Here is a 12,118-nt window from a genome sequence, read left to right on the forward strand (position 1 = left end):
ATCCCCAGATCGGCATAGAGGAGGGTGCTAAGTGGAAATCCCAAGCAGCGGAGGCCATGGGGGTAACCCATGATGAGGGTCTAGAGAGAAGGTGCAGCAAGACAACACAGAGAAAGGAAGAAACGTGGTGTCATGGCTCAGGCAGGGAGAGAAGGGAGTTCCAGGTTTAAACACCTGGGGGAAGGCTACTGAAGTTCACAGATGACAAGAGGGCCCGCTGGGCTGCAGCAGGACGTCCAAGGGCCTTGTGTAGGGCAGGTGGCAGGTGGTCCTTGGGAGAATAATGGCAGCTGGGGATGGATCAGCAGCAGCACAGAGGCTGGAAGTAATATGGGAGTGGGGGGTGGAAATGGTGTAGAAAGTTGGGGGAGGCCAAGGACTGGGCCTGGGGGCCTTCTCACTTCTGGGGATATATGCCTAAGAGTTGCGGTGCCTGCAAAATTGGCTCCAAGACAGACGCCAGGGTCAGGAGAGAAGCTCCAGGAGGGAGGGCGAGTACACAGGCAGCACTCTGCAAGATGGACTGGGAACGCTTGCCATACTGAGCCACCTGGGCTTTGTGAACTTGTGGGAAGGCAGCGGGGGAGGGTGTCCCTGTGGTCTGGCTCTGCTCTAAGTGCGAGCACACTTAGGTGGTGGGGCTCCTGTGTGTTTGGCTTCGCCTGGGGGGCTGGCATGGCCTGCCTGCACAACCTGGCTTTGAACAAGACAGTAGAAGGGTGGTTTCCTCTGCCATATCACCGTGTGCTCCGTGTGCTCCCTGAGCAACCGGGGTTGGCCAAGGCTGAGCTGTTGCCATTCATCCTGAGCTGGCTCACCCCGCCCTGCTCCCAGGCAGCCTAGAACACCATGGCCCTCCTCCGCTCCTCAAACCAGAAGCTGAACTCCGCTAGATGAGCTGGGCTTGCAGAACTTTGAATTTAAACTTCCACCAGCTCATTTTCCATTTGGGTTTTAACGGCTCCGTCACCTTGCACCTCGGTGCCCATAAGGCTGACGAGATTGGCCGCTCAGCTGTGGATGAAAGCAGGGAAGCTCACGTTGGGGGTTCAGGATGGAGTTTGAGATGAAAACTGCTCAATGCTGCTTGGCTTCACGTTTTTCCCCAAAGTGAAAATCCAGCTGGTTTTTTCCCCCGTTTGCCTCTGAAGCAGTGTCTGGTATTTATAGAGGACTGCACCAAGGGCCAATCAGCTCAGAATGGAAATTCCTGAGCCTGGAGTTCTCTGGAGCCACTGGCTCTTGGCTTTCTCTCTCCCTGGAGTTCAGCTAAGGTTTTCTCTTGAAAACTTGTAAGCTCTGAGAAGTTTGAAGAGGCATAAATGGAGGATCTCCATGAAAACACGGACTGTCTTTCCCTTGGTGTGGACGCCTCATGTGTTTTTTAGAGTTAGGGGCAAGAAGGTGGGTGATAGGCATGGAGACAGGCCCCAAGGAGCTGCTGCAGGGTCCGGCTCTCTGCGGGTGACGGGCACTGTCCCCTGTTCCTTCCGCCGCTGGGACCTCCCGCTTCTGAAATTCTGCGCCCGTGCTAACCCACTGGGCCGAAACCAGAATTGGTTGTTAGCACAAACCTTCCAGCTGCAAGGCAAATGGATTGTGAGATAGCTGACATTTCAAAAGACAGGTGGAATGAGTGAGATATCAACGGACACATTCATTAAATGTCACCACTTTTGTTTCTCTGCTGCGTTCAGTGCTTAAGTTATTCTAAATTAATTACCCAGCCACTTGATTTATTCTGTACATTTCCCCCTCTCTGCTCCCTCCCACCCTCCTCAGACTTCAGAGCAGTACAGTCTTATTCCCTTTGTTCTCCAGTGACTCAGCTGCCAAAGGTGAACAGGTCTCCAAAGAGGGAGGACGTGGTCCACGCAGCATTGGTTTTTGGTTGCTTCTGGTCTCGGGTTGCCAAAGGAACTCCACCTCTGTCTTACAGACTGGGGTGGGGGGGGAAGGGGGCGGGAAGAAGAGGCTCAGAGAGGTTACATGACCTGCCCAGGGTAGACTGGGGAATCTGAAGAGCCAGGGCTGAACCCGTATCTTCTGGCTCTTGAGTTGACCAATGTAATGGTGTTGAAGAGATGAATCCGTCCTCATGTGGCAAATCAGGCAAGATACAGCGTTACATGTCAGGTAGCCCCCGGGATGAAACAGAATGGAGAATACACTTCCACCCCCAGCTTCCCAGCCAGGGAGAGAGCAAGCCGGGAGCATCCGGGCAGTCTGATGATTCAAGACCTGGAGGCACGGGGAGAACGTTTCCGCGTAAGAAGTCAGGCATCTTTGGACCATCGACAAAAGAAAGCTAGTGGTAATTTAAGGAGGACAGTTTGTGAAGCTTGTCTGGTTCTCTGGTTTCACCATCCACTTTCACTGCCGTGTGCCATCACCAGTAATGTCTCCTGGGAGCAGCCCTTTCAACGGTGATTTGCAAGTCCTCTGTCATCTCAGGGCCTCATGTTTCCACAAACACTGAGATTTTCTAGCCACAGGTTTTCATTCCTCGTTGTCCCAGCCCGAAGAGTCCCCACAAGCCTGGCTCAGACACAGACTGAACCCACACAAGGTGAAGCCATAGAGAAAAGAAGAAATGCTCCATGTCTTAGGATGCCTGAGGCACCTGCCCACATGGGTGCTCAGTGTCTCTCTGGATAATCCCTCATGTGTCACCAAACTTGCCCAATCTGTGCAGAAAAAAAGTCACCTCAGGGAAAAGAGTCACACATCTCCCCACTCTGCCCCCAGTCCTAATTTACTGCCTGTGAGCTGTCTTCAGCTGAGGCCCCTGCAGGAGGAGACTCACCCCTCTGGTACTGAACGGGAAGAGATGCAAGAAGGCAGGAGAGCTGAGCTAGCCCGTGTGCATTCCTGAGTTTGCAGAGCTCCTCTGAACCCTCTGAGTTCTTCTGCCTGCCCCGTCTCATGGCAGCTCATCATCGATTTCCCTTTTCATCAAGTCTGATGGCACAGACTTTGTTTGGAGCTGCATATTGTAGAGTGATGAGCCCTCCTGCCGTCTCTGAGCTTTCCAGTAGAGCTACTAAGTTACAGCAAGACTCCGCTCTTCCTGGCATTGTCCAACACAGGACATGTTTATGGGATGACTGACTAGGGTTGGGAGTGATGAGTGGACTCCACAATTCTTTAGCTACTCCTAGAGGAATAACTGATGTGGGGTGGGGGGTGGCAAATGAACGTGCATGAGTCCTGGTTCACAAAGAGGCCATTGCAGGGTTCTCTCCAAGAAGAAATGAGGCTGGGGTGTCAGAGGGTACACTTAGGGTTGCATGATGAAGGGTATGCACATAGGTGGATGGCTTAGGCAACTCTTCTCTAAGCTTACCACATTATAGAGTAATTTCCTCTTCATGTGTCTGTCTCCTCCTCTGTATTGTGAGCTCCTTGAAGAGATTTGTTTTGTTAGAAAGCAGCTGAGCATCATGTTGACCAATGATTAAGCATCATGCTTAAGCATGTGGACAATGGGATTTAGTTATCTGGGTTCAGTTGTATGACCATGGGCAGGTTTCTTGACCTCTTAGGGTTAAAGAGAAAATTAAATGAGGTAACGGATGTAAGGCACTTAGAACAGTGCCCAGTAGAGAAGAAGTGTGTAGTGTTGGCTAGTTGTTATTATTAATTTGTGTGCCATCAGCCTAGCACGTTATCTGATATATACTAAGTGCTCAACACGTTTGTTGAGTGAATACTTATGTGCCTTCAACAAAAGAGATGAGCCTGCATTCATGGGAGTTAGTCCAGCTGAAGTTCTTGAGTGTTCTGAGGCCAAGTAGGGCAGGAGAGAGAAGTTGGGCTGTGGGGTTGTATTTGGTTGGCAGGTTGGGAATTGGTCTAAGACATTTGCAGTTGTGGGAGATTAACTCCAGAGGAAATTGGCAAGAATTGGGTGAAAATCTAGTTAGCTGGTTTAACCTCCATCACTGTGCTTGGTCCTACACGAAGTTTCACAACATATGTTTATCAGCAAAAGTCCCAGAGGTGAGGATGGACAGAATGTCAGCAAATGGCACCTTATAGGTGATTCCTATAGGATACTTTATAGTGTCCTCAAAAGTTGAAGCCCTGTGAATACTACCTGAAACTATCTATTGATTCAATGCAATCCCCATCAAAATCCCATTTTTTTTTTTGTAGAAATAGATTCATCCTAAAATTCATATGGTAACTAAGGGACCCTGAGTAGCCAAAACAATTTTGAAAAAGAACAAAGTTGGAGGATTCACACTTCCTGATTTCAAAACTTACTAAGTAGCTACAAATAAATTAATGTGATACTAGAATAAAGGCACACATATTGACCAATGAAACAGAATAGAGGTCCTAGAAATAAACTCTCACATATATCGTCAAATGATTCTCAGCAAGGGTGCCAAGATCATTCAGTGGGGGAAAAGACAGTCTTTGCAACAAATGGTGCAGAAAAAACTGGATATCCATGTGCAAAAGAATGAAGTTGGACCCCTACCTCACAACCTATACAAAAATTAAAATGGATCAAAGACCTAGGTGTAAGAGCTAAACCTATAAAACTCTTAGAAGAAAATATAGGGGTAAAGTATCATGGCATTGGATTTGGCAAGATTTTTCAGATTCGACACCAAAAGCACAAGTAACAAAAGAAAAAGTAGACAAATCGGACTACCTCAAAATTTAAAACTTTGTGCGTCAGAGGACATGATCAACAGCAACCCACAGAATGGGAGACAATACTGTATTTGTAAATCATAAATCTGATAAGGGATTAATATCTCAAATATATAGAGGAATCCAAAAAAATCAACAACAAAACAAATTTAAAAATGAGCATAGAATCATTATATTGTGTACCTGAAACTAATATAACACTGTGTGTTCACTACACTGGAAGTAAATTTTTTTTTTTTAAGATTTTATTTATTTATTTGAGAGAGAGAATGAGACAGAGAGAGAGAGCACGAGAGGGGGGAGGATCAGAGGGAGAAGCAGACTCCCTGCCGAGCAGGGAGTCCGATGAGGGACTCGATCCCGGGACTCCAGGATCATGACCTGAGCCAAAGGCAGTCGCTTAACCAACTGAGCCACCCAGGCGCCCCTACTGGAAGTAAAATTTAAAACTTAATAAAGTTTTTTAAAAAATGAACAAAGGACTTGAATAGATATTTTTCCAAAAAAGATATACAGATGGCCAATAAGCACATGCAAAGATACTTGACATCACTAATCATTAGGAAAATGCAAATCAAAGTCACAATTAGATACCACTTCACACCCATTATGACACCTACCATCAAAAATACATAAAATAACAAGTGTTGGTGAGGGTAAAGAGAAATTAGAACTTTTGGGCACTGCCTACGGGAATGTAACATGGTGCAGCCACTATGAGAAATAGTATAGCAGTTCCCCCAAAATATTAAAAATAGAATGACCATCTGACCCAGCAATTCCACTTCTGAGTATATACCCCAAAGAACTGAAAGCAGAGACAGGAGGAGATCTTTGTACACCCACGTTCACAGCAGCATTATTCACAATGGCCAAAAGGTAGAAGTGACCCAAAGGTCCACCGACAGATCAATGGAAAACAAAATGTAGTATATTCATACAATGGAATATTATTCAGCCTTAAAAAGGAAGGAAATTCTGACACATATTATATAACATGGGTCAACCTTGAGGATATTCTGCTAAGTGAAATAATCCAGACACAAAAGGACAGATATGATATGATTCCACTTACATGAGGTACCTGGAGTAGTGAAATTCATGGACACAGAAAATAGAATGGTGGTTGCCAGGGGCTGGGAGGTGGGGGGAAGGAGGGGAAGGGGACGGTTTAATGGGTACAGAGTTTCAGTTCTGCAAGATGAGAAAAGTTCTGTGGATGGCTGGTGGTGAGGGTTGCCCAACAATGTGACTATATTGAAAGCCGCTGAACTGTACACTTAAAAAAGGATTAAAATGGTAAATTGAAGACAAGTATATTTTACCCCACATGCACACACACAAAAGGCAAGAGCAGAGGCAAGGGGAAGAAAGAGGCGGGTCCCTGCAAACGTGGGTGAAAACAGACTTGTGAGTCAAGTGATTTTCAAGCACTTTGGATGAACTTGTGAAGAATCATTTTACGAGGCCCTTGATTGATCTGTTTTTGTTCATCCGCATCCTCATCGATCAGCTTTGCTCGGGCACACCTCCATTATTATTCACATCACTTTCTTTTTTGTTGACCTCTAAATCTTGATGGTTCCCGAAGAAGCCCTCTTTGAGACTCTCCTTGTCTGCTTGTACCCACGTGGCCATGTCAGCCTCCTGTCTTCACATCTCATTCTGGTGTGTAAGCTTCCTATAAATTAACATCTCACGCCCGACCTCTCTGCCAAGCTGCTTCTCGAACTACGGCTGTCTGCTGCACATCCCTGCCGCATCTCAAATTCAGTTGGCCCAAACCGGACTCATCATTGAGCCCAAACAGACTCGATCTGTTGAGTCTCCGGTTTCTATGGAAGGCTCCATCATTTTTCTGGTGCCTCAAGGGTGAGAACATTCAACACTCTTGAATCTCCCTGCCTTCTCCCTGCCTTCCAGATCTGTTCAGTCGCCAGTCCCGCTGTGTGGTCCATCTGTGTCCACCATGTCCCGTACAGGTGCCCTTCTTTCCCTGTGTGGGACCTCTGCCTAGATCAGCCCTCCACCCCTTCCTGGGTGAACGGCTGCAACTGCCTGCCAGCCTCTTGGCCTCCCATCTCTGCTGGTGGGCTTGCCACGGCCGTGCTCGGAGTGCCGCTGTGAACCAGCCAGAGGAAAGCCATTGTGGGGAGACCAGGCCTGTTCCCCGCCCTAGGGCATCAGACATCTGGATGGGGCTCGCTGCAAAGAGGAGCAGGACACCGGACAAATCACGAAGTCCCGAGTGGCCTGTGGCTACAAAACAGCCTGAGGAGGGGAGGCTGGGTGAGTGGATGAGGTGTGGCAGCTAGATAGAGTCTCAAAGTCAGGCAGATCTTGCAGGTCGGGGGGATGAGCCCGCCTGGGAGCAGAAGCCAAGCCAGCAGTGGAGGGAGGAGGGGCAGCAGGCCCATCCCCCGGAGGCAGTCGGCAAGAACGAGGCAGGGGCCAGGTCTGCAGCCTGGCGGTGTGGTGTATGGACCCCTCAGCCCGGAATGTGCCCCCTCCTCACGACTTCCCCACCCCGACTCCTACCCATCCTTAAAAACTCTGGAGCAGATGCCCCCTCCCTCCTGAAGCTGTCATTCTGCCCTGCAGTGATATGCTTTCTTGGGCTTCTGGAGCTTTCTATTTCACCTCCTGTCCTGCACTCACCACTTTCTACCTCGGACTATAGTTCCTTACGTTGCCAATTTACTAGACTAAAGCTTTTTGTGGGCAATGTTCAAGTCCGAGGCTGGCCCAGTCATGGGGCTCAATCTAGTCCTTGAGTTCATGCACCAGTGAATGGACTGTAGCTTCTCTTTGTTTCTCTGAATCAGCTGGTCAGTAGCTGTCACCCTCCATGGGGCTGCTCACTTCACTGTGATCACCCCAAGTGCTAACCAGTGATTTCCAGTCCTTCGTCCCCAGGGCGCTTGAACCCCTGTGTTCTGGGAGGCCACATGAGTAGTGGTGGGCAATGAACTGGGAAGGAAAGGGACATGTGTCTCCCCTGGACCACAGTGTTGAGGCCAATAGGAGAGGCTTCAGAGCACTCGTTTCCCTCGGGCGTGGCAACGAGCCATGTTTGGGATGTTGCCTGTTCTTGTCATCCTGAGTCCCACCCCCACCCCGGCCGAACAAATCCAATGAGCAGAGCTCCCCCTTGTTGACCTGTGACGGGCACGAGCACGAATGAGAAGTAAGCCTTTGTTGTTCTCAGCCACTGAAGTCCGAAGGTTGTTAGGCTGCCTAACCCAGCCCGCCAGCCAGACACATTTACCCTGTCACTTGATCCGCTCTAGATACCAGCCGCATCACCGGGCCCCGCCTGTTGATGGGTGACCCGATGGCAGGCAGAAGCCAGGGGAGGCTGTGTGTTTGCGAAGCAAAGTGCTTCCCTCAGCAGTTCAGCTCCTCGGTGGCATCTCACTGTGGAGTGCCAGTAATTTAGATGCAGATGCGCAAGAGCGGACGGTACCTTCCACTCTCCTCTCTATGGGCTGCTTCCTAAATTAAAAGCTGGGGGTGAGCACAGAGGATATTCTATTAAGTCAGAATGTTCTTTTTAAATGTTCGAGTCTGCGGTAGGATTTTCTCTTCACTCGGCCAAGTGGTGTTTTATGAGAGTTAGCAGGATTCCTCCCCTGGTGGGCGAAAGTGTTGCACTTTCCAGCTATGAGCGTGCAACCCGCTTCCCTAGAGAAGCCTGGGCATCTGGAGGGGCCGCTCGTTGCGCTGAGCAGCTGAGGAAACAGCACAGCCCCACGCACCAAATGCTCTGTGAGCCATAAGCCTGACAAAACACAGGTGGATTTCAGCTTTATGGGGTATGCAGGTATTCCTTGGGCAGAACTAAAAACAAACAAGCCCTTCCGCTGTACCTTCGATGGAAGGGAAGTGGCTATCTATGTGAAACAAAGCTTAAAGATGAAAGCTGTGTGGTGTCCTGTGTGTATGCGGATGGCTAAACCTTGGGAACATACGATGACGAGAGAAATGGGCAAGAGACAGAGATTTAATTGAATAAAAACTCCAGGCTGTGACAGGGGTGGGAGACATGAAGCGGTAATTAACAACAATTTTTTAAATGATGTTGCAATTAATTAATATCCTGAGTATGCGAAGGAAGGGGGCGGCCTTTTTCAGCCCAGAAAAACTGCTAAATAAAGAAGGGAACTTTGCATTTTTTAAAAAACATCAATATGCAAAAGGCCCAGGTTATCATGACTTCAGAAAAGCTCAAAACACCAACCCCAGAAAGGTTTCTCGCGGCAGAGAAGCTAACAAATGAATCGACTTTGTATTTCATTTTATTCTGAAATTTGTAATTCATTTTATTCTCATCTTCGAGGAAGAGGTATTGGGCTAGATAATGAAGTTGGCAGACATTCAGGTTCACTCATGCTTTGGGTTGAGGACTGGTCCCCCCAGAAGACACTGGGGGTGGGGTTCCTGGAGCCGAGAGCTTCCCTGGGGTAGGCTTCCCAGCCTGTAGAAATTTACCAAGACTGCTGTAATGGGAGCAGTGGCAGTTGGGTAGGTGGTGTGGGGCTGACCATAATCTGCTCAGGAAATGATTTCCCAAAACCACTGGGAGGTTCACTCTGTGTGAGTTAGCTGCTTGGACATAAAAGGAATGTCTGAGAGCAGTAACTATTCCATGAGATTCACACCGATCATACTCCCTCCTCCAAAAGAGTCGAGTGGTCATCCTCATGTGTCTAGGGGTATGAAGATGGCAGCTGGATATGCGTTTTGAGATCACTTCTGGAAACGCCCTCTCACACTCATTTCTGGGCTGCTCATGACCCAGGAAACTCAACTGTCCCCTTCCTAGTTGCAGGACCCACGACATCTGCTCAGTGATCGAGCTGGCTGTGTTGTTGACGGGGTCAGTCTAGAGTCAAGAGACAGAATGAAGTTTATGGCCTGCTCTGAGTCTTGCCATGACTTTGGGTTTTTTCCCCCACTCTCAGCTGCAGTACTGCCTGACTAGGATGGCCTATCAATCGTAAGACATTTGGAGAGAAAACTTATCTTTATACCAATGACACATTAGCTCCTAGCCTAAGGCTCAGTACCGAGTGGAGTTTGGTTTATCTGCCCTTACTTTTCTAAGCTGAAAACATCTCTGGCCACAATATCCTGGTCATCCTCATGCCCATCTGAACTTTGGGTAGAAGACACTGCCTAAAGTTATATCAGCAGAGAAACCTGATAACTTGGCTTAAGGTGAGGGTTACTTTATTGAGTTTCTGCTCCTGAAGCATGTGACATATATAAAGAGTAAGACACAAGGTGTGTGAATAGCTTTTCCCTTCTTGACCTTCCATTGGTGGAAGAAGGTGTTCTTCAGCAGACTTGCCTCTTGCAAGTCACACACACAACTCTGGAAGTTGGCATTGTGTAGTCACAGATAAAGTAGAAACTCACCTCCACGAATTTACCAGGGCTATACAGACTGAGATTGAGCAAATCAACTGAGTTATAGGTGGTTGGTGGGAAGACCAATATGAACTCAACAGAAACATACTATTACAATACAGAAGAGTTGAAACATGTTTTTTTTCCTAAACTGAATTTGGCCTAAGGTAGAGATCTAAAGGGAAAAAACCCCAAAAAACCTTCACTACCACTGAAACAAACACTGAAGTACTTAGTAATCTATAGAACTAAAGTTTAAGATGGATATTGTCCCAGAGTCAGGGGGGCTGAAATAGGCTTAAGCTGACTTTGTTTCAATCAAGAAGATTCTCGTCACGGAAAGATGGATTCCAGCTATGACTTGGATTAAAACTCCCCATTCCCCAAAGAACATTTTATCTAGGTGTTTCTTTGACCTAATTAGGCATTTTCAACAGTTGCTTGATACTTCATGGGATTAATAAAGCTACGCATAACACCGAAGTCATTCTGGAACACGTGTGCCTTCTCTTCTTTACAACGAAGGTTATTTTTGAGAACAAAGATCCCGTATTCAAACAAATGTGGTCGTTAACTGTGGTGTGCCAGAAAACATACAGCATGTTTAGTTTCAGCAGAACCATTCCTAAAGAAAGGGACTAAGTTCCCACGAGGGATCAAGACATTTTCAGATGATGAGGAAAGTCAACAAGGAAAGGGGGGCGGGGAGGAGCCCTGCACGACCTGCGGAAGGTGCGAGGATACCTCGGAGCACTCGTGATTTCACCGTAGGACCAGGAGCCTACACTTCGGTCTGTGTCATAGCGGCGAAGAGCTTCCGAGGGTCACAGCGCGCCTTGTAAAGGCTCTTGGCCCGATTTGCATCTTTCTGCAGGCCACTGCAGACACAGCCATGGCTCCATCCCATGTCCTTCTTCTACAGGCTTGTGGAGCTTGGTGGGGACACAACACTGCAGGAACTCAAACCACGTCCCCCGGGAAAGACAACTATTTTACATTGTATTTCATATGAACCAGCTTCTGGGCTCTCCACTCTTCTTTCTCTCCTACTCTTCCCCCCTTCCCTTCTTGGCAGCCGATCCATAAAAAGTGAAAACCACAGAAAACATCACCTTGGGAGACAAGAAAGACTAAGACAGGTCTGGCCACACGACAAGGGTCTTGGCCTTGACCTACACAGGAGCGGTTAAGACTCGTGCTACGGCCACCGCTGCCCCTGCGCAACACTGTTTGGACGGTGGGACGAGTGCAAAAAGAACATCGCTGAGTCCCGTTGGTGGCGCCCGGCCGCGCGGCTCATGGTGTGGGAGGTGGTTTCGGAGACGGGCACGAGCTCTCGCTGTCAAAGCTGGCAGCCCGGCCCTGCCACTGCGGAGAGGGGAGAAGGGGGGTTATCAATGGCCAAGGGGACTTGCATTTCAACTTTCAGAACTTCTCCGGCCCATGCACTGAATTCACCTTTCCCGGCTTTTCATAAGCTCACTTGAATTTTGCTGTCAGCCATGCAAAAACAGAAGGAAAAGAGCTGTAGAGCTTCTAGTTTGGGATACCTGATTAAAAAAAAAAAAGACCTACTGCAGAGATAATGAAAGCTTTCTCCACTATGTGCAGTGTGTGTGTGTGTCTGTGTGTGTGTGTTAATGAGGTGCTATGATTGGACCATTTCTGAGTGCTTCAGCCATTTTTCACGCTGAAAATCGGCTTATGTTAGCAGGGAAAGAGGCAGTCTACAGAGTGTGCCCTTATTGCCAAGAACCCACGATCATGAATTATTAGCAATTGTCTGGGAGCTGTTAGTACAGCTACAAACCTGATACTGCTTTAGCGTCCGGCTCTCTTTCTCAGGCTTAATGCTTCATGGGGGCATTCATGCCCACCTTGTGAGGATGTGGGGGTGTGAGGCAGGCAGCCCCTTCCCCTTTCCGGAGCATCCCCTGCCTTCTCCCACCTCACAGGTCGTCCCGTCAGCCCCACCCTGACCCTTCTGTTGAGATGGGTGTTGCAATGAGGCATAACGGAGCAAAGGAGAGGGCTGAGG

General features: G+C 48.3%; 1 protein-coding gene across 5 annotated transcripts in view; it reads right to left on the bottom strand.

Moving 5' to 3' along the window:
- Positions 1–8,721: 8,721 nt before the first annotated feature.
- The window catches only part of SYT6 (synaptotagmin 6), a 57,720-nt gene continuing 54,323 nt past the window's right edge, over positions 8,722–12,118 (bottom strand). For 3 of the 5 annotated variants that reach the window (XR_014144103.1, XR_014144102.1, XR_014144104.1), the window contains one exon: positions 11,361–11,448. Coding sequence is in view for 2 of the 5 variants with exons in the window: in XM_081815714.1 (XP_081671840.1) it covers positions 11,377–11,448 (72 nt within the window). In the remaining 3 variants the exon portion in view is untranslated. Of the gene's footprint in view, positions 11,449–12,118 lie in introns of all 5 variants that reach the window. The other 2 variants (XM_081815714.1, XM_081815713.1) reach the window with 1 other exon arrangement.

Source organism: Leptonychotes weddellii, chromosome 4 (assembly GCF_054177405.1).
Source record: "Leptonychotes weddellii isolate Sample4059 chromosome 4, ASM5417740v2, whole genome shotgun sequence".
Taxonomy (NCBI): Eukaryota; Metazoa; Chordata; class Mammalia; order Carnivora; family Phocidae; genus Leptonychotes; species Leptonychotes weddellii.